The 20477-nt window shown below is 57.0% G+C and overlaps 1 protein-coding gene across 1 annotated transcript; it reads right to left on the bottom strand.

The window, feature by feature from the left end:
• Window positions 1-7785: 7785 nt before the first annotated feature.
• LOC122173419 (T-cell-interacting, activating receptor on myeloid cells protein 1-like) lies at window positions 7786-16952 on the bottom strand. The gene is made up of 3 exons (XM_065570945.1): window positions 16808-16952; window positions 9445-9735; window positions 7786-7895 (listed from the first exon to the last, which is right to left on the bottom strand). The coding sequence occupies exons 1-3, from the start codon at window positions 16950-16952 to the stop codon at window positions 7786-7788; spliced, it is 546 nt and encodes a 181-aa protein (XP_065427017.1).
• Between the last annotated feature and the right edge of the window lie 3525 nt (window positions 16953-20477).

A 20477-nucleotide genomic window follows, 5' to 3' on the forward strand; every position in this document is an offset into this window, starting at 1 on the left:
CACGTTGTCTGTAATCTGCAGGCAAAATCTAGTGTGGTCAAAGTAAGCTGAGGTCCCTGCAAAACCCAAGGACCGTTAGCCTGGCTAAGTGTCATGCAGCTCAGAGCTTGTGTGTGTCTCTGTGGAGAGGGGGGACAGTTCACTCTCAACGTACCCTGCAGCCTTGAGGAAGGTGTATCAGGCTGAGAGCCAGACAACCATGGGCTCTGGTCTTCCTTCTTCCTCTGACCACAATTTCCATGAAAATTCCATCCCCTTTTCATTCTGGGTTCAAGCATGGCTGATGACCCATGCAATTAAAGGCAGGCATCATAATGGACCTGCATGAGGGGGCAGAGTTAAGGTTCAGGAATCTGTAACTCTGGCATTTCCTGGTGCTGGAGGGTTTGACTCTGCAGCCTTCCACTAACTCTGCAAACCTGCTCACCTGCAACACGAGCCGTGGCACCGTGTGAGGAGCAGGCGCGATGGGGGACACCTGGGTTTGTTGCCCCTTGTACCATAGCGGCGATAGCGGCTTTACACTGTAACGCCTGGTTCTAAGGGGCTTTTCTCAGCATGTGAATGAAATCAACCAGGTTTAAAAGAAAATCAGAGAAAGAGAAATTCCATCTCAGGCCCCCCAACAGGTCACCAGCTGGGAGAGACCCAGGGACCTTCTAATGCCCCCGCAGAGACCCTGCCCCCGAGCTGGAGGAGACACTGTCAGTGGTTATGTGGCCAGGCCCCTAGAGAAGGACGTGACACAGGCTTCGTTTATACACCATTGGCTAGAGGGCAGCAGGAAGCTGGGGTCAGGGGGCTCCATTCCCGGCTCCGGGAGTGGGGTCTAGTGGTTAGAGCAGAGGGCTGGGAGCCAGGACCCGGGTGAGATGGTGGTGCCGTTGCCCGTCCGTTCTCACCCAGTGCTGGGTAACACCGGGGGCACCGTGACTAGGGGGCAGCGTTAAAGGTGCTGCAGGAGCCCGGTTGGATGATCCCAATGGGGCTTAACTCCCCCACCCCCTGCTCACCTGCCGCCCTCCAGATGCTTAGGAACCTCCCCCCATAGCTTCTCTCGGCCCCACGGAGCAGGAGGGAGGTGAGCAGCAGATTCGCCCACAACTAACAGTCCCCAAACTCTGCCTGCCCCCCCATCTCCCAACCTGCCTCCTGCTCTGTCCCCTTTCAAATCTCCCTCAGCCTGGCCCCTGCACAGCCCCCATGTGTCCCCCTCACGCCCCCATCTCCTACCCTGTTTCTCCTCAAATGCCCATCCCCCATCCTTAGTTAAGATGGCCACCATCTCCCAATGTCCCCAGTGGGCTTGGTGCCAGGCTCACCTCTGAGAAATGGTGGCCACCTGGGGTGGGGGTGGGAGTGGGGGAGCAGAGGAATAAGGGGGTTGGGAGAATGTGGGGGGAACATTGGGGGTGGAGGGCCAAGGGGGCAGGAGCTGGGGGCAGGGCAGTGAGAGGGAAGAGGGAACAGTATTTTGGGGGCACCTGGGTTCCCCCTTCGCGAGTGTTTCAGGGTGAATGTGCCCATGGCCATGGGAGGTGGGGGGGCATCACCTGCCCCTCCTCCTGCAGCTGGCCAGAGGTGCCCCAGTTGTGCTTGGAGTTTTGGCGAGAAAACAAATCCCACCCCCATCTGCCAACCCTGACTCTGTTAGCGGGGAGCCCCGCATCCTCATCCCATCCCCCCTCTAACCTCCATCTGGCCCCTCCACCCAGACCTTGGTCCATCTACCCATAAAACTCCACCCCCCCAACCCATCTCCCCTCAAAACTCTGTCCCCTCTACCCCTATACTGTGTCCCCTCAAACCCCTCCACCCCACATCAACTTCGGCTCATCGCCTGCTTGTCCCTGTCCCCCCTCCAACTCTCGTTCTCCTCTCCCGTCTCCCCTTCAACAACCTTTCTCCCCTCAAATTCCTGTGCCCAACCCTCCCTGATCTCAGCCTACCCTCTAATCCCTTCCCCCGTCCCAACCTCGGCCTGTCCCCCCAAACTCCCATACCCTGCTGCTCTTTGCAGAGGGTCTCACAGGACCAGAGGGCTCAGGGGGTTTGGAAACTCTCTCCCTCACTGACGTTACACAGGCCGGGGGCCGGGGCTCGTTTCAAACCGAGCCCCTGGTTCTACTCGGCTCCTGGGCAAACCCCCAGCAGCAGCCGTTCAAAGGCAAAGCTTTCGGGTTAAACCCACAGGCAAGGAATCACACCCGGCCTGTCTATTGAAATGGGGGCTGAGCGACCGCGGCCAACAGCCGGAGTCAGACCGGCTCCAAGTCTCGCTCCTTCAGGAGTCACCAGAGCAGAGCCGCTTGTTTCCAGACCAGCCGGGCTTTGTGGGGAGGAACCGGTTCATTTCACTCTCCGGACGGACGGACAGGGCGGCCGCTGACCCCGCTCCTAATGTAAGCGGGAGAATGTTCCCGCTATTGTGGGGAACTTTCCTGGCTTATACACGCCCCGGTGGGATTGGCTAGTGAAAGGATCTGAGTCCTCGCTCCCACTCCCTTTACCCAGAGGCCTGCCTGACCTCGAGGGCTCCCCTTCCTCCCTCCCGTGTGGCAGAGTCCTCGTAACCCCGGCAAGGCTGGGCCCTGGATCCCTGGGGGCTCGACCCCCAGTCTTGTCGTAGTCATTTAGGACAGGGGCGAGGGTGTCCCCACTCTGTGGCACTCTCTTTGCACCGGATGCTTCCCTGACCCATTGATCATTACATAGAGTTCAGAGCATGGACAATTTATTAAACAGCAACTCATAAAAAAATAAGTAAAAATGCAGAAGATTAAAGGGAACAAGTCACCCCACTCTGTGGGCACAGGGACACCAGAAACAACCGCCTCTGCAACAGAAAGGAAGTTCACAGTCTCCTCCTCACAAGTCCCAGGTTTCTTTCCCAGGCTCTGGCCCTGCTGCGGTGATACCACAGTGTGACAATCTGTATCTCAAAGTAGCACCGTGGAGCCCCTGTATTCACCACTACGATAGAATGATGATAGGTTGGGTACAAAGTTGCCTTGTGAGGCATCATTTTCAAAGTCTTCATCTGTTGAACATTCATGTCCTGTTGCATTGTATGTGCTGTCGTTGTGTGGGAAGTTATGAAGCATCGCTGTGTGTGCTACTGAAACATGTTGTGAGGTTGGGAGACACCCACAGCAACCTTTCAACTGCAACAAAGGACCAGCCAGCCACTGTCAATGGCTCATCAACACCCCTCAAGGAAAGAATCCACTATCCCAGAGACTGTGTACAATGGAGCTTGCTTGACCAATGGGGACTGCCTGATCCCCGGGGCACAGCAAATATCTAAGTGACATAATCCCTGGGCTTCTCTTCCCCAGGGACGCAACACCTGGAGGAACATCTGGAGGACAAAGACTTTGCACTGGGGAAGGGTGGCCCCAGGCTGGAATGGAGTCCAGTCTGTGTATTGAGGATCTGTAACCTGCTTGTCCCATCTGTCAGGGGAGACACTGCCTGATTCAAATCCTGTTTCGTTTGTAGAACTTAGACTGCAAATATATTTTTATTTCTTAAGTAGCCAACTCTGATCTCTGCACCTGCTCCTTATAACCACTTCAGATCTCTCCTTCTGGAGATAATGAATCTGTTTTATATTTGATTTAAAAGAGTATTTTGGTTGAAGTGCTGGGAAATCTCAGCTCAGCTTCATAGGCGCCAACTTCTCCTGATGCCGGCGGGTGCTCGACCCACCCCGCCGCGACTCCACCCATGCCCCGTCCCCATTCCAACCCCTTCCCCAAAGTCCCTGCCCCAACTCCACCGCCTCCCTGCTCCTATTGGACCCCTTCCCCAAATCCCGGCTCCGCCACTTCCACGCCTCCTCCCCCAAGTGCGCCAGGTTCCCGCTCCTCCCCCATCCCTCCCACAGCTTGTTATGCTGCAAAACAGTTGTTTTGTGGCAGCAAGCACTGGGAGGAGAAGCGGGGATGCAACACGCTCAGGGGAGGAGGCAGAGGTGAGCTGGGGCGGGGTGGGGAGCTGCAGAGCACCCATCAGCCCCGGAGCACCCACGGAGTTGACGCCTATGTTCAATTTACAAAGGCTAGTGCATGTCCACTCCACACTGAGGGAGGGACAAATTTAATGAACTGACACCGGACTGGCTTCTGACCAGTGCAGGATGGTACCGGTCTGGGGTGCAAGGCTGGGGAGCTGGGGGGAATTGGCTGGAGCCCCCTATTGACGGTACCTGAGTGGCTGGGAGATCATTGGTGTAACACAGCTGGGTGGGTCCCTGCCTGTGGCTGGCTGGGTGAGTGCAGAGCCTCTCCGAGGTTCCTAGTTTGACATCAGCATCACAGTGTCAGAGGCAGCCCAGGTTGGTGCCTTTGGAGGGCTCAGCGGCCCCACAGGCCGGGTTGGACCTCGGGGACCCCGTCACACACGGGTCAGACACATGCTCTGGCGGTGACCACACACCCTCAGGCACTAAGTGGCAGGACCCTTCTTCCCAGCGTCGCCCCCCCTCCGACTGCGGCTGCAGTGCTTCTTGGCTGGGGGCGTGTCCATGTGCTGCCCCCTCGTTGCCTAGGGTCCCCCCTTGCTCTCCCCAGCTGCTCACTGCACGCGTCTCCGGACTGCTCCAGCCCCAGCCCCAGCCCCAGCCCCACTCTGCCTCAGCACGGCTGCTGCTCTGCTTCTGGCTCTCACCTGCTCTGGCTCACGCAGCTCCAGCTCACAGGGAGGACGGGACTCCGGGATCCTGACTCTCTCCCTGGCCTGCCTGTCCTCTCAGTCGGGCTGACCTGGCGCATTGGCCTCTCCCCATTGCCCCTGGGGATTGTCGGTCTCAGGGTCTTGATTTCCCATCAGCCCTTCCCCTTTCTTTGGCTCTGGGAGCTGGCCAACCAAAAACCCCACCGTGTGTCAGTGAGGGGCCAACACTCCCCTTCGATTAGCAAACGGACAGACAGGAGGTGGGGGAGAGACAGGATGGAAACAGGGGTGAAATGCAGCTTCTGGGTTTGGTGGCGGACGCTGGACGCAGGACGCAGATTAGTGGCAAGCGAGTGCATTGGCTGTAAGGTGACCCCGACCGCTGCTGCTCAGAGCCTGGGTGGTTACAATCCGGGCAGGGCCGGCCCCGCGTTGGGTCCGTTCTCCTTAGGCAGGGCAGGTGGGGTGGGTGCCACACATCCGACTGCAGCATCCAGTGGAAAGCCAGGAGAGTGAGCTAGGAGAGGAGGAAAGACACAGCGGGGCGGAAAATAACCCAACAGGGAAGGGAAAAGGATCTCCAGGGCCTTCGGGGTGCTGTTAATCAGCTATCCCTGCGGGCGGGCTGGGGGCTGCAGGTCACAGCAATGGGATGACTTCCAGCTCGCAGAGGGGAAAACAAAGGTCCTTAAACAAGAGCCAGGCCGGCCGGCTCTGGCCTCTCAGGGAGAAAGTCCTTTAGAGGAGTCGAGGGGCTGTAGTGCTGGGGGCTGCGGCTGAGATGGGGGAAGATGAAGACAAGACTGTAATGGGTTGGATCACAGTAACCCCCTTGGGAACTGCCACCTGATGTGCCTACACTACCTCCAAGCCTGTTTTCCCTGCCAGCTTGGGACTTCAGTCCCTTGCCTGATTGAGCGAGACACGCTTGCCTGCTGCAAACACACATCCAAGTCTGAACCACATTCCCCACAAGCTGAAGACTTAACTGAAAACAGCTTAAGAAGTGCTCCTGTCTCCAGCACTCAGATACCCAACTCTCAATGGGGTCCAAACCCCAAGTAAATCCGTTTTACTCTGTATAAAGCTTTACAGGGTAAACTCATAAATTGTTCGCCCGCTATAACACTGATAGAGAGATATGCATAGCTGTTTGCCCCCCACCCCAGGTATTAATACATACAATGGGTTAATTAATAAGTTTAAAGTGATTTTATTAAATATAAAAAGTAGGATTTATGTGGTTCCAAGTAATAACAGACAGAACAAAAACAAGGAGGAGTCTTTGTGGCACCTTAGAGACTAACATATTTATTTGGGCATAAGCTTTCATGGGCTACAGCCCACTTAAGATGCATGCAGTGAAAAATACAGGAGTAGGTATAAATACATGAAAGGATGGGGGTTGCTTTACCAAGTGTGAGGTCAGTCTAACGAGATAAATCAATTAACAGCAGGATACTAAGGGAGGAAAAATAACTTTGGAAGTGGTAAGAGAGTGGCCCATTACAGACAGTTGACAAGAAGATGTGAGTAACAAGGGAGAAATTAGTAATGGAAAATAAAACAAGCAAGTCTAAGCCTAATACAGTAAGAAAGTGATTACAGATGAAATCTCACCCTCAGAGATATTTCAATAAGCTTCTTTCACAGGCTGGACACCTTCCTAGTCTGGGCCCAATCCTTTCCTCTGATACTGTCCTTGTTCCAGCTCAAGTGGTAGCTAGGGGATTTCTCATGACTGCAGCCCCCTCTGTTTTGTTCCACCCACTTATAGATCTTTTGCACAAGGCGGAAATCCTTTGTCCCTCTCTGGGTTCCCACCCCGTCCTTCTCAATGGAAAAGCACCAGGTTAAAGATGGATTCCAGTTCAGGTGACATGATCACATGTCACCGTAAGACTTCATTGCCCACCTGCCAGGACACACATGTACAGGAAGACTTACAAGTAAACAGAGCCATCTACAGTCAATTGTCCTGGTTAACGGGAGCCATCAAATTTCCAAACCACCATTAATGGCCCACACTTTGCATAATTACAATAGGCCCTCCGAGTTCTATTCCATATTTCTAGTTTCAGATACAAGAGGGGTACATTTACACAAATAGGATGATCACACTGAGGAGATTATAAACTTTGTAATGTTACCTTACAAGAGACCTTTTGCATGAAGCATATTCCAGTTACATTATATTCACACTCATGAGCATATTTTCATAAAATCATATAGAGGCAACGTCACAGGGACGAGCTGAGCCGGGACGCACGGTGGGATGGGAGAGGAGAGAGCCAGTTCAGCCCCTCATGGGGTTTTTACCAATGTCTCTTTTTAAGGAACCCAAGGAGGGGGAAGTGGGCGGCCTAGTCCCTCCCCGGCATTATTTTGCCCCCCAATTAGGCCCAAAGTCCCTCCTGCTAATTTGGGGCTATTAACTCCTGGTTCCAGCTTCTGTTTCCCCCCAGCGCGATGTCGACAGTCGTGGGGCTGCAGCCAGGGGGCTTTTCGGGTCAGACCAACCCACCATCTGTGGCTGGTTCTCTCAGCTGGGTTACAACATTCAGCATCGTCCCCAATTTCCCCTCGTTCTTCGGGGCCTTGGCACAGCTGGGAACTGCCCATGGGTTTAACATGTGAGCTCGCAGCCGGGCCGCTTCGCAGGCCCAACAGCTACCACAGTGCGAACGACCCCCAGGCGGCGCAGAGCATGTCCCGGAGACCACGGGTACGGAGGGTGCTGCCCACAAGCCATGGCCCCTATGGCGCCCCGTGTCCCGACGGCCCCCAGTCACCTTGTAGGGTGCGGAGCTAGGGCGCCCCATGGAGCAGCCTCTCCATCCCGCTGCCATTAGCTATTTCTGCCACCCCCAGACGGAGCCCCTGGCACAGCCCCTCCCCAGCCCCACGCTAAGCTGGGCCTGTCCAGACACCCTGGGGGCCGGTCAGTGGGGCCGGCTCAGACGTGTTCGGCTGCACTGGTCCTTCCGGCTCCATCCTGACGATGCAGCTTCACGAGTGCAGGATGACGGTGACCCCACTGCCCTTCCCCCACGCTGGGGCAGCCAGGCTGGAGTGGGGAGGAGGCTTTTGAAGGGGGAGTCACCTCACCTAGTGTCCGCCCCTCCTCCATCCATGGGCAGCCTCGGCCAGAATCAGCACTAGGGCCAGCAGGACCCCGGCACCCAGGGCCAGGCGGACAATGTTGCCCCGGGTGTAATCTGGGGGTGACAAAGAGGGAGGGGGGAATCAGCAGCTGCTGCCAGAGGGTGGGGCAGGTAGATGGACAGGGGCCCCCACCCTCTTTCCGCTCCCCAGAGCAGAAAACCACTACAGCACCGTATGCCCATCCACCTCCCCTATCTAATCTATCTATAGCCCCACTCAGACACATCTATATCCCTCCATCCATCCATCCCTCCACCATCAGCGACTGCTCTAGGTGGACACTGGCTCTGATCCAGGCTGACCAGTCCCAGGCTCCACCAGCGTCTGTCTGTCTGTCTAAGTCATTTCCAGCCCCTCTGCCCCCACCCTACAGTGCCATGGAACCAACCAGGCCTGGCCATACCGGCTCCTGCCAACGGGCCCATCTAGCCCGGTCTCCCGCCTCCCATGCTGACTGCTCCTGGCTGCTTCGCAGGGAGCTCCAGCCTCCGCCCCCTACACCCCTCCGCGCCCAAGGCTACTGATGGGTCCAGCTGCCCCCAGAGGAAGCCTCCAGCTGCCCCATTAGCAGCGGATTCATGTCTGAGGAGGAGGCTTCTCTCCCCTCCCAAAATAGTTGGAGGGGGGAGTCACTGCCCCTCTGAACAGCCTCCATCCCTCCCACTGAGCAAGCACTGAGGGAAGCTGCCCCATAATCTGTGACTCAATAGATTTCCCCTGACCCGGGTACCTGGCACTGCTCTGCACAGTTGGGTGGTAGCTGGCGCTGCTCCAGGCTGCGTCAGGTCTGATCCCCCTGCGGGAATAGAACAAGCGTCTGTCAGGGCGATGGTGGGTTCGGGGTAGCTGGGCTCTGCAGTGGGAAGCAGACAGGCCGTGAGACGCAGGCCCCGTCACTCAGTCCTGGGGCCCGTCCTCACCACGTGGACTCAGTGGCGGGTCAGACTCGGTGGCCCTGGGGATGGGCTCCTGGATGCCTTTCCACAAGGGTGCAGACTTTCCTCTGAGCGCTGGGCTAACAGCATGAGACACGGAGCAACCCCTGGGGGCCCAGAGCTCTGCTCCCTAGTGGGTGACAGGCCAGTCCAATCTCCAGGGTTCATTCACTCCCTGGCTTCTCTGCTGGGAGGCCTGGGAGCCAGGACTCCTGGGTTCCCTCCCCGGCTCTGGTGGGGGGAGGTGGGAGTTGGATCTAGTGGTTAGAGTAGGGGGGCTGGGAGCCAGGACTCCTGGGTTCTGTGCACAGCACCACCACTGAGTTGTAGGGGACTGTGCAAGTCTCTACTATACACTGAGGTTTATAACCTTTAGCTCCGCCCATCACCCCCTAACTGATGTGTTGCCTGGGAAAGGCCCCTTGCCCTGCAGCTCCCCCTGGGGGCAGGATCCCCCCTTCCTTTACCCTAAATCTCCACAGCTGCTGCTCCCCCCTGGCTGGGAACCCCCCAGTGACTCCGTCCCCACTCCCCGGCTGGCTGTCCCCTCTGCTGGGGCCAGGGCTCACGGCAGAGCCTGGTTCTGAGCGTCCCATTGTGCAGAGACCCCCTGAGTGTCCAGCTGGGTGTGGGGCTGGGAGCCGGGACGCTGAGCCGGGCCCCTCACCTCCTACAATGATCTCGACGGGGTCGCTGAAATACGACCAGCGATTCTGTTCCGCTATGAAGTGATAGTCGCAGGTGTAGCGCCCTCCATCTTCCCGGCTGACATTGGCGATGGGAAATTCAGCCACGGTCCCATCAGGCACCGACCGCACCTGCAGGTTCGGGTGTCCAGCTTTATGCAGAAAGAACCCCATGCCCGGGTACAAACCCTCACAGCAGATGGTAACGGTTCCCCCGAGCGCCACCACCCTGCTGGGGCTCACCCGGATGGTGGGTTTGAGAAATTCACATCCTGCTTTCAACAAGAGACAGGAGTTAAACAGGGGAGACACAGCCGCCGCCTCCCCCCACCCCAATTCAGTCCATCCGTCATTCGGCCTCTCTAGGGGTCAGTCCCCTACCAGGGCTGACACTGCGGCCCATGGAGTTTGGGGGCAGGGGGTTGACCCAGACGTAGCTCAAGTTCCAGCTGCATAAGAGATCACCTGCCCCCCCGCAGCCCCACCTGAGGCCAGCCAGGGAGCCTGGCCAGTGGGCCCCCTGCAGCTCAGTACCCCACCCTGGGGTGGGAAATAGAGTCTGTGACTGGCAGGAGTGACACAAGACCCAGCTTTCCCCAGGCCTTAGGACAGGGAGGGGGGCTGTGAGTGCAGGGGAGGGAGCTGTTGGGGTGGATCTGGGGGCGGGGGGTGGATCTGGGGGGTTCTGCCCACGGCTGCACTGACCGGGAACGTTTCGGTTCCCCGAGGGGATCTAGAGCCCACGGACAGGTGCTTTTTGCGTTTGTATGAGCTGAAATAAATCCACATGATGACTCCCCCCGCCCCGTTACTCACAGCCGGGGGGGGGGGGGCAGGACATTGAACCAGGGGATGGCTCCTGTTTGCTTCGTCAGACCCCAGAAGCCAGATTTGACTCCTAGTTACTCCCTGGTGGGGGGTAGGAGGGCACAGAAGAACGGGGACGGGTCTGAGCTCACAGGGGAGTTTTGGTTGAGTTTTGGGGAAGGTTCAGGGCTCAGTTCCTCTTTTCCCCACACCATATATCCCCTCCCCCATCCCTGATGTTACAGTCCTCCCCACAGACTGATACTCACCTCCCCACGCCCCGCTGTGCCCGGCCAGCCAACAGCCTGGAGAGGAGACAGCTCGTTAGTGACCAGATACCAAAGCAACTGGATCCTACACCCTGGTCTCACATCCCCACCCCCCTGCCGTGGACACACGGCTTGGTCTCAGATCCCTCTCTCCATGGGCACACGCCCTGACCTTCTCTGATACTCACCAAGGAGGAGGACAGTGAGAGCAGGTGCCATGACAGGGGCAGGGAGGGGCCCCTCAGCGCTGCCACCAACACCCGGTGTCCAGCTCCACCAAGCCCCAAATAAGTAACTAAGCCGGTGGCTCCAGCTACGGGAAGTTGACTCTGTCTCGTCGCTTCCTGTGTCCATCACACCTTGTCTCTAATCTGCACGTGTAATCTACTGCAGTCAAAGTAAGCAGACAGCTTTGCAACCCCCCACCCCCATGGCCTCATGTCCTGGTCTCACATGCCCCTCCATGGGCACATGCCCTTGTCTCAGATCCCCTCACCCCCATGGGCACATGCCCTGGTTTTCTCTGATACTCACTGAGGAAGAGGACGGTGAGAGCAGATACCATGATTGGGCCCTGAGCACTGACACCAACGCCCCAGAGACCAGCTCCACCGAGCCCCAAATAAGGAACTCAGCTCGTGGCTCCAGCTACAGGAAGTCCACAATGTCTCATGTCTGCCTGCATCCATCACACCTTGTCTCTAGTCTGCAGGCGAAATCTACTGTGGTCAAAGTAAGCTGAGGTCCCTGCAAAACCCAACCCTGGGACTGTCAGCCCTGGCCAAGCTTCATGCAGCTCAGATCTTGTTCGTGTCTCTGTGGGGAGGAGGGACAGCTCTCCCTCCATGTACCCTGCAGCCTTGGGAAAGGTGCACCAGGCGGGAAGCCAGGAGACCATGGGGTATGGTCTTCAATCTTTGACTGACCACCATTTCCATGCAGATCCCACCCCAATCTGTTATTTCTTACATTCTGGGTTCAAACATTGCTGATGACCCATGACGGTAAAATTAGTATGTGACCACAAAATTAAAGGATGGCGTCATAATGCATGTGCACGGGGGGGCAAACCCCAAATAAATCCGTTTTACTCTGTATAAAGCTTATACAGGGTAAACTCATAAATTGTTCGCCCGCAATAACACTGATAGAGAGATATGCATAGCTGTTTGCCCCCCCCACCCCAGGTATTAATACATACAATGGGTTAATTAATAAGTTAAAAGTGATTTTATTAAATATAAAAAGTAGGATTTATGTGGTTCCAAGTAATAACAGACAGAACAAAAACAAGGAGGAGTCCTTGTGGCACCTTAGAGACTAACATATTTATTTGGGCATAAGCTTTCATGGGCTACAGCCCACTTAAGATGCATGCAGTGAAAAATACAGGAGCAGGTATAAATACATGAAAGGATGGGGGTTGCTTTACCAAGTGTGAGGTCAGTCTAACGAGATCAATCAATTAACAGCAGGATACTAAGGGAGGAAAAATAACTTTGGAAGTGGTAAGAGAGTGGCCCATTACAGACAGATGACAAGAAGATGTGAGTAACAAGGGAGAAATTAGTAATGGAAAATAAAACAGGCAAGTCTAAGTCTAATACAGTAAGAAAGTGATTACAGATGAAATCTCACCCTCAGAGATGTTTCAATAAGCTTCTTTCACAGACTGGACACCTTCCTAGTCTGGGCCCAATCCTTTCCTCTGATACAGTCCTTCTTCCAGCTCAAGTGGTAGCTAGGGGATTTCTCATGACTGCAGCCCCCTCCGTTCTGTTCCACCCACTTATAGATCTTTTGCACAAGGCGGAAATCCTTTGTCCCTCTCTGGGTTCCCACCCCGTCCTTCTTAATGGAAAAGCACCAGGTTAAAGATGGATTCCAGTTCAGGTGACATGATCACATGTCACTGTAAGACTTCATTGCCCACTTGCCAGCACACACATGTACAGGAAGACTTACAAGTAAACAGAGCCATCTACAGTCAATTGTCCTGGTTAACGGGAGCCATCAAGATTCCAAACCACCATTAATGGCCCACACTTTGCATAATTACAATAGGCCCTCAGAGTTTTAGTCCATATTTCTAGTTTCAGATACAAGAGGGGTACATTTACACAAATACTCAGTAGATTATAAGCTTTGTAATGTTACCTTACAAGAGACCTTTTGCATGAAGCATATTCCAGTTACATTATATTCACACTCATGAGCATATTTTCATAAAATCATATAGAGGCAACGTCACAGGGACGAGCTGAGCCGGGACGCAAGGTGGGACAGGGGAGGAGAGAGACAGTTCAGCCCCTCATGGGGGTTTTACCAATGTCTCTTTTTAAGGAACCCAACGAGGGGGAAGTGGGCGGCCTAGTCCCTCCCCGGCATTATTTTGCCCCCCAATTAGGCCCAAAGTCCCTCCTGCTAATTTGGGGCTATTAACTCCTGGTTCCAGCTTCTGTTTACCCCCAGCGCAATGTCGACAGTTGTGGGGCTGTAGCCAGGGGGCTTTTCGGGTCAGACTAACCCAGTGTCTGTGGCTGGTTCTCTTGCCCGGGTTACAATGTTCAGCGTCGGCCCCAATTTCCCCTGGTTCTTCGGGGCCTTGGCACAGCTGGGAACTGCCCGTGGGTTTAACATGTGAGCTCGCAGCCGGGCCGCATCGCAGGCTCAACGGCCACCACAGTGCGAACAACACCCAGGCGGCGCAGAGCATGTCCCAGAGACCACGGGCATGGAGGGTGCTGCCCACAAGCCATGGCCGCTAAGGCGTCTCTTGTCCCAATGGCTCCAGCCACCTTGTAGGGCCCAGAGCTCTCCCCTAGGGCACCCCGTGTCCCGACGGCCCCGTCACCTTGTAGGGTGCGGAGCTAGGGCGCCCCATGGAGCAGCCTCCCCATCCCGCTGCCATTAGCTATTTCTGCCACCCCCAGACAGAGCCCCTGGCACAGCCCCTCCCCAGCCCCACGCTAAGCTGGGCCTGTCCAGACGCCCTGGGGGCCAGTCAGCAGGGCCGGCTCAGACGTGTTCGGCTGCACTGGTCCTTCCGGCTCCATCCTGACGACGCAGCGTCACGAGCGCAGGATGACGGTGACCCCACTGCCCTTCCCCCACGCTGGGGCAGCCAGGCTGGAGTGGGAAGGAGGCTTTTGAAGGGGGAGTCACCTCACCTAGTGTCCGCCCCTCCTCCATCTGTGGGCACCTTATAGGGCCCGGAGCTCTCCCCTAGGTGCGGCTCAGATTGGTTCTGCTGCACTGGTCCTTCCGGCTCCGTCCTGGGGCAGCCAGGCTGGAGTGAGGGGAGGCTCTTCAGGGGGCAGAGGGGGGTCACCTCACCTAGTGTCTGCCCCTCCTCCAGTCATGGGCAGCCTCGGTCAGGATCAGCACCAGGGCCAGCAGGACTGCAGCACTTAGGGTCAGCTGGATGATGTTGCCCTGGGTGTAATCTGGGGGTGACAAAGGGAGGACAGGGCATCAGCAGCTGCTCCAGAGGGTGGGGCAGGGGAGTCACTGTCCAGCTAGATGCACTGGGTCCCCCATCCCCTTACTGCCCCCCAGAGCAGAAAATCACCACAGCCCCGTAGGCGCATCCACCCCCTCTATCTAATCTAATCTAATCTAATCTAATCTATTCGCACCCAACACACCTGTCCCCTTCTCCTCCCCCCACGGTGCCATCATGTGACAAAGTGAATCTTTCCTCCTTATTATGTTGTACACGAGCCTATGTGAGTCTTACCGTTTTGCACAAATACTGTGTGTGCCTCAGTTTCCCTGTGTGCTGCACCAGTGCCTTGGGGGCGGGAATAGGGTTGTGTGACTTTTGCTGAGACCCTCGGGGGCAGGTGAGGCAGCTCAGAGGAGGGGCAACGGGCGTGTCAGAGGTCGGGTCACTGGAAGCTGAGCTGTCTCCTGTTTCAGACTCGGAGGGGGGAGTCCAGGGCCTCTGGCCCAGGGTCCCCCCAAAATGGACTGTGCTGAAAGTCACTGATTTCTGTACTAACAAGCTCTGTTCTACGCTGTGTTCCTGTTGACTAATAAACCTTCTGTTTTACAACGCTGGCTGAGAGTCACTGCTGGCTGCGGAGTGGGGGTGCAGGGCCCTCTGGCTTCCCCAGGGGTCCCGTCCGGGTGGACCCGCCAAGGGGAAGTGCACGGTGTGACCAGGGATGCTGAATGCTCCGAGGTCAGACCCAGGAAGGCCGTAGCTGAGGAGGCTTTTGCCCTGGACAGGGTGCACTCAGGGGAGTCGCGCCACCCCAGAGTCCTGGCTGGCTGCATACAGAGCAGTTCCAGAGCATCAGACCTGTGACTCCGTCACCACTGGTGGCAGCGGTGTGATCCACTGCGCCCCCTGGACGGAGCATCCTGCAGTAAGGGAGTGGGGAGCAGTAGAACGAAGGGGGATTAGTGGGAGACAGGTGTGCTGAAGGCTCAGAGAGGTGCAGTTTCAGGAGGCAGAGGAGCCTACGCCTTAACCCCCAAGAGAGATAGTGGCCCCCGAGAAGGGCTGTCGCACTGAAGAGGATCCTCCCAGGGACCGTGGGGAGCTGAGAGAGCACAGACCTGTGAGTCCGTGACCACTTGGGAACAGCGTGGAGGTGGCCTAGGGACGGCTCTGTGGCCTATAACCATCTCCTGAAGAAGGACATTGTAGAGCTGTGCAGAGAGACGGCTGCGCATTGGAAAGCTCACGAAGGCACAGCTGATTGCTCAGTTGGAAGAGGACGATCGCTCTAAGGAGCCGGTTCCTGACCCAGCTGGGGATGTGAGAGAGGCTGGGAGCAGCCGGGCGTCCCCAAAACACATGTCCCTGGCCAGCAGGGGGTTTCCACTGGGCTCCCAGTAGGTGGATCTGAGATGGATGGAATTGGAGCGGAGATTGAAGAAGTCAGAGGATAGGGAAGGCAGGAGGCAGAACAGCAGGAGATGAACTGGCGATGGCGGATCTGAGGGATCTGAGGCAGAGGGACCCGTCCAGGGGTGAGTGGGGATGGACCTGCTTCGGGGGAGGGGTCAATGGCGATTTCTTGCCCCCAGCCCCAGTACCTGGCCCCGTACTGCCTGGGTGGGTGGGAGCTCATGCCACTCCAGACTGAGTCGGGTTGGTTCCCCCTGCAGGGTCTGTTGCTGGGGGGGCATGAGAAAGGTGGAGTCCTGGTGTACAAACCACCCCCCAACCGCCAATGGTGGCTCTTCCCTGGGATGAGCCAGCCTCCCTGGGCAGAGGATGGGACCCCAAGACTTGGGACGACTCAGCACTCCCAGGGATACCAGAACAGGGAGGATCAGCCCAGCGAGACCCTGAGCGCAGATACAGCCCTGCCTGGCTCCACAGAAACCGGAACCTAAATCATTACTGACTAGTATTAATTACCAGGAGCCCCTGTCGTGGGCCAGCTCCCCCGTGTGCTCGGAGCTGTACAGACACACGACACAGAGACGGTCCCTGCCCCAGTCAGGTGCCATTCACACCTGGAGTCACTGCGGAGCAGGTCTGGGCGCGGCTGTCCCTATTTCGGAGGAGGAACGTCCCTGAGTCCATAGATCTACAAGAGAGCTTGTATCAAACCAGGAGGCGCTAATACCGACAGCCCAGACTGGCTCTGAGATCACCACAGGGGGTTGGGAACCACACGGGATTCGTCATTTCAGGTCCAGTTTTCACATAGACAAGGTCTTAGTCCATCTTCTTATCTGTCACCAGACGTGCTCCCATCTGTCTACCGCCCTACATTCCCACAGACCCACATTCCCACAGATCCATGGCCGTCCATCCCCACGGATGTATCCATCACCCTCTATATAGAAGAATTGAACCCATGTGTTCTGTCTGCAGGGATCATCCCCCTCCAAACGGCCCAAATGGCCCCATGGGTGTCTGAGAGGGAAGCCCTGTTCCCTGGGGGATGAATTGTTCCATTTCTCCCACTCATCTTCTCCCTCCGGGTCCATCAGTGGGGCATCTGCTTGCTGGGGCCCAGTTGGGTCAGTTCCCTCTGTGGGATTAAAACGAGCATCTCCTGGGATGGGAGAGTGAGGGAAACGAGCACCCAGCCATCAGCCCTGAAACTCCAGTGGCTGCTGCTGCCCCCAGGCTGGGGAACCCCCCAGTGACTCTGTCCCCTCTCCCCATCTGGCCATCCCCTCTGCTCATCCCAGGGCTCAGGGCAGAGACTGGCGCTGAGCATCCCATCGGGGCCAAGACCCGATGAGGGTCTGGCTGTGGGTGGGGCTGCGCGCAGGGACACTGAGCCAAGCCCCTCACCTGCTACCATCAGCTCCACGGTATCGCTGGGCTCCGACCAGATGGACAGGTCGGATTTGGTGCGATATTGGCAGCTGTAGCTCCCTGCATCTCCCCAATTCACACTGCGGATGGGAAACTCAGCCACGTCCCCCGCGGCATCCATCGAGCGCCGTGCGACCGGGTCTCCAGCTTTACTTAGAAGGAACCTCGCTCCCCGACACTGACACTCACACCGGACAGTCACGGCTCCCCCCAGGGCGACTTGCCCACTGTTGGGTTTGGGGTAGCTGGGCTCTGCAGGCAGGAGGAGACAGGCCGTGAGACACAGACCCCGGCACGATCATTGCTCCCCGTCCCCACAGCCCGGCCCCAGTGACGAGGCCAACACAGGAGCCTGCAGGGAGAGAGTCTCCTGGATGCTTTCCCCCCGAATCCAAGACCGAGAGAGCTGGGCTAGCAACACGAGAGACACGGGGTCCCCCACCCCTCAGCAGGGCAACGGTGCGGATCCATCTGCAAGGAGCCCGTGGAAGGGTGGCTGGGGCAGGGCAAGGAGAGGCCGAGGGGACCTAGAGGCCAGTTGCGTTTTATCTCCATCAGCTGGGGAAGGAGAAATCAGTTGAGTGGGGAATGATCACAAGTGAATCAGAGTTCGCTGGTGTAGCAGGAACTGCTGGGTAGGGTCACACTGGGAACTATTGCTGAGCTCGCCTGGCCAGTAACTACCATTGGCTGAATTCAACCCACTTCATGGCAACAATTTACATTCCTGGAGCACCAGGATCTGGAGTTAGAACGTCCAAGGCACTAGGCCAGAACCGGACCTGAAGGTGCTGGGCGGACCTTTCGTCCATACTATTTGCTTTCCTTTCACTACAGCTCACCTCCTCCTCATTTCTTAAGCCTGTTTCTCTTTGCTCACAGCTGATTTCTGTCACGTTTCATTTGTGCTTCACTTCTTTTGCGGTTTTCTTACTTCTGCATTTTTCTAACTATTTCTTAGGTGTGTGAGAGATAAGTTTTTCTTTGTGTTTTACTGCCCGGTTCTTCCTGTAACTTTCCCCCTCATGCCTCTGTCTTTCCTCTATCTGCCTCCTCCTCTTCCTGCCATCTCTGTCCCTTCTCAACCGGACTTTCTCCCTGCCAGCTCCATGCCTGGCGCCCTTCAATGACATGGTTCCCTATCCACTGTCTCCCTACTCACACTCACACACACACAGACTCCCATACCCCTCCATACCTTATTCGACATTGGTGAGGCCTCATCTGGAATACTGTGTCCAGTTTTGGTCCCCACACTACAAGAAGGATGTGGAAAAATTGGAAAGAGTCCAGCGGAGGGCAACAAAAATGATTAGGGGTCTGGAACACATGACTTATGAGGAGAGGCTGAGAGAACTGGGATTGTTTAGTCTCCAGAAGAGAAGAATGAGGGGGGATTTGATAGCAGCCTTCAACTACCTGAAGGGGGGCTCCAAAGAGGATGGAGCTCGGCTGTTCTCAGTGGTGGCAGATGACAGAACAAGGAGCAATGGTCTCAAGTTGCGGTGGGGGAGGTCCAGGTTGGATATCAGGAAAAACTATTTCACTAGGAGGGTGGTGAAACACTGGAATGCGTTACCTAGGGAGGTGGTGGAGTCTCCTTCCTTGGAGGTTTTTAAGGCCCGGCTTGACAAAGCCCTGGCTGGGATGATTTAGCTGGGAATTGGTCCTGCTTTGAGCAGGGGGTTGGACTAGATGACCTCTTGAGGTCCCTTCCAACTCTGATATTCTATGATTCTATGATTCTATGATTCTCTCTCACAAAGGGCGGGTGACTGAACGACCCAAATCTCCCTGCCCATCCTGCCCACCTGTGACGAAATGGGGGATTTTCTTGTTTTCTGTGGGTTTCCAGTGGTTTGCATGCGGAGGGGGTGGGGCACAGTTTCCCCGGGTGTTACTGGTTTAACGAGGTGAGGGGAGAGGGAGTTTGTTGTTACAGAGGCCCGGAGAGGGAACTTGGGACCCCAGTCAATGGCCTGGAGGATGGATACCCCAGCGACCGGTGATCTGAGACCCCGACCCGGAGACCCAGCTCAGGAGTTGCAGCTGGTTCTGGCCAGTGGGAGGACAATGGGCTGCAGAGTGAGGACCCAGTGACCTAACCAGCCGGTTCCAGCCAGAGGACAGAAGCGAGGAGAGGAGGCCCCAGTTTACGACCCTGTTTCCCTGGAGAGAAGACAATGGACAGAGGCGGGGCTTGGGGCCGGGGATATCAGATGCCCAGCTGGGAAGCAGGGGGGCTCTGGGCTGGAGAGGGGGAGCAGGCAGAGCCCACCTGGGTGCAGGGGAGACTGGGATGTGCTGGGCTGAGGGAGACCAGGCCTGAGGGTCAGAGAGTTTCCTGTGCTGTGTTCAGTCACTCAATAAACCCTCCTGTTTTACTCTGGCTGAGAGTCGCTCTGGGCTAGAGAACAGGGTTGCATCTTCCCCTTCGGGGGAGGAGGCCTGGGGGGGTCCAGAGAGAGTGGACTCCCTGAGGGGGCCCACGGCGAGAGACAGACCTGCTAAGGCTCAGAGAGGTGCGGCTCCAGGAGGTGGTAGGGCCTGACCCCGAGAGAGAGTGGACCCCTGAGCAGGACTGTCTCACTGAAAGGGGCACCCACCGCGGCCCGCACAGGGCCAAGAGTGAGCACGATCTGTAAGTTCATGACACCTCCCTCTATCCTCCATCCCTAGCTGGGCCCCTGGGGATGGACCAGTCTCTCCTGGTACCTGGTTCTGTGTCTTCCCGAGGCAACACATGGTGGGAGGGGAACACAGGGTCACATGCCCCCTCCCCCAGATTTCTGCCAGGGTTCACACCAGAATGTGGCCAGCAGCAGCCTTTCGGCACTGTGCGGGAGGGAAGGGACAGGAGCTTCTTCCAGCCACCGGGGAAGAGCGAGGGGTGGCAGGGGGGAGAAGGGATGACCTGGCCAGTGTCTTTCCAGAACTCATCTCGCCCCCTCTTCCCCATGGATGGAAGCAGCTTGTCCCTTCCTGCCCGCACAGTGTGGAAAGGCAGCGAACACCCCCAGGCTGCTGCTGGCCACCCACATAACCCAGAAGCCTCCTGTCCCCCAGCTACAGTGCGGGCAGGAAGGGGTTAAGCCCTAAGGCTGCATTGTGCCCCAGGGCCCAGGGAACCTGACTGCAGGGGCCTCAGTGACCCTGGCCAGAGAGGGGGCTCAGCAGGGGAGGGTGCCCAGGGGACGGAGCAGCCCCACGCTCCCTGGGGGCAGGACCCAGGGCGAGGGGGTGGGGGGTGAAGAGGGTGCTAAGCCCCTGCCCGGGGGGCTGCTGTGGAGCCTGCAGGTTCAGGGTGGGAACAGGCTGGAAATCACTTCCCTCCCCACTCCAGAGCTTAGCTGAGGGGCTGAGAGGCTCCCCCATGCCAGTGATGTGTGGGGCTTTGGCACACTCTGGGCTTGGCTCCTCCTGGCCAGTGCCCCAGGCCAGAGGGTCTTGGGCTTTCCCAGGGCGCCGGCCCAGCCAGAGGCAGTGCGGGGAGGAAAGGAGGAGCCTGCCAGCCAGGCTATGGGTGAGCTGAGCGCTCCGACCAGGGGCTGGTTCTCCCCACAGCGCTGGGTTGGGCTGCACCCTGCCGGGGGGACATGGAGGAGCAGTGGGGCTGCGGGTGGTGAAGGGGCAAGGCAGGGAGAGG

This window comes from Chrysemys picta, chromosome 17 (genome assembly GCF_011386835.1).
Source record: "Chrysemys picta bellii isolate R12L10 chromosome 17, ASM1138683v2, whole genome shotgun sequence".
NCBI classification, from domain to species: Eukaryota; Metazoa; Chordata; order Testudines; family Emydidae; genus Chrysemys; species Chrysemys picta.

Coding starts and splice junctions, on each gene's coding strand:
- LOC122173419 (XM_065570945.1), bottom strand. CDS start 16,952: ATGGATGCCGCGGGGGACGTGGCTGAGTTTCCCATCCGCAGTGTGAAT. Junction 9,736..16,807: donor CGTGGAGCTGATGGTAGCAG/GTGAGGGGCTTG, acceptor TGTTGAAAGCAG/GATGTGAATTTCTCAAACCC. Junction 7,896..9,444: donor CGTCGAGATCATTGTAGGAG/GTGAGGGGCCCG, acceptor TGTCACCCCCAG/ATTACACCCGGGGCAACATT.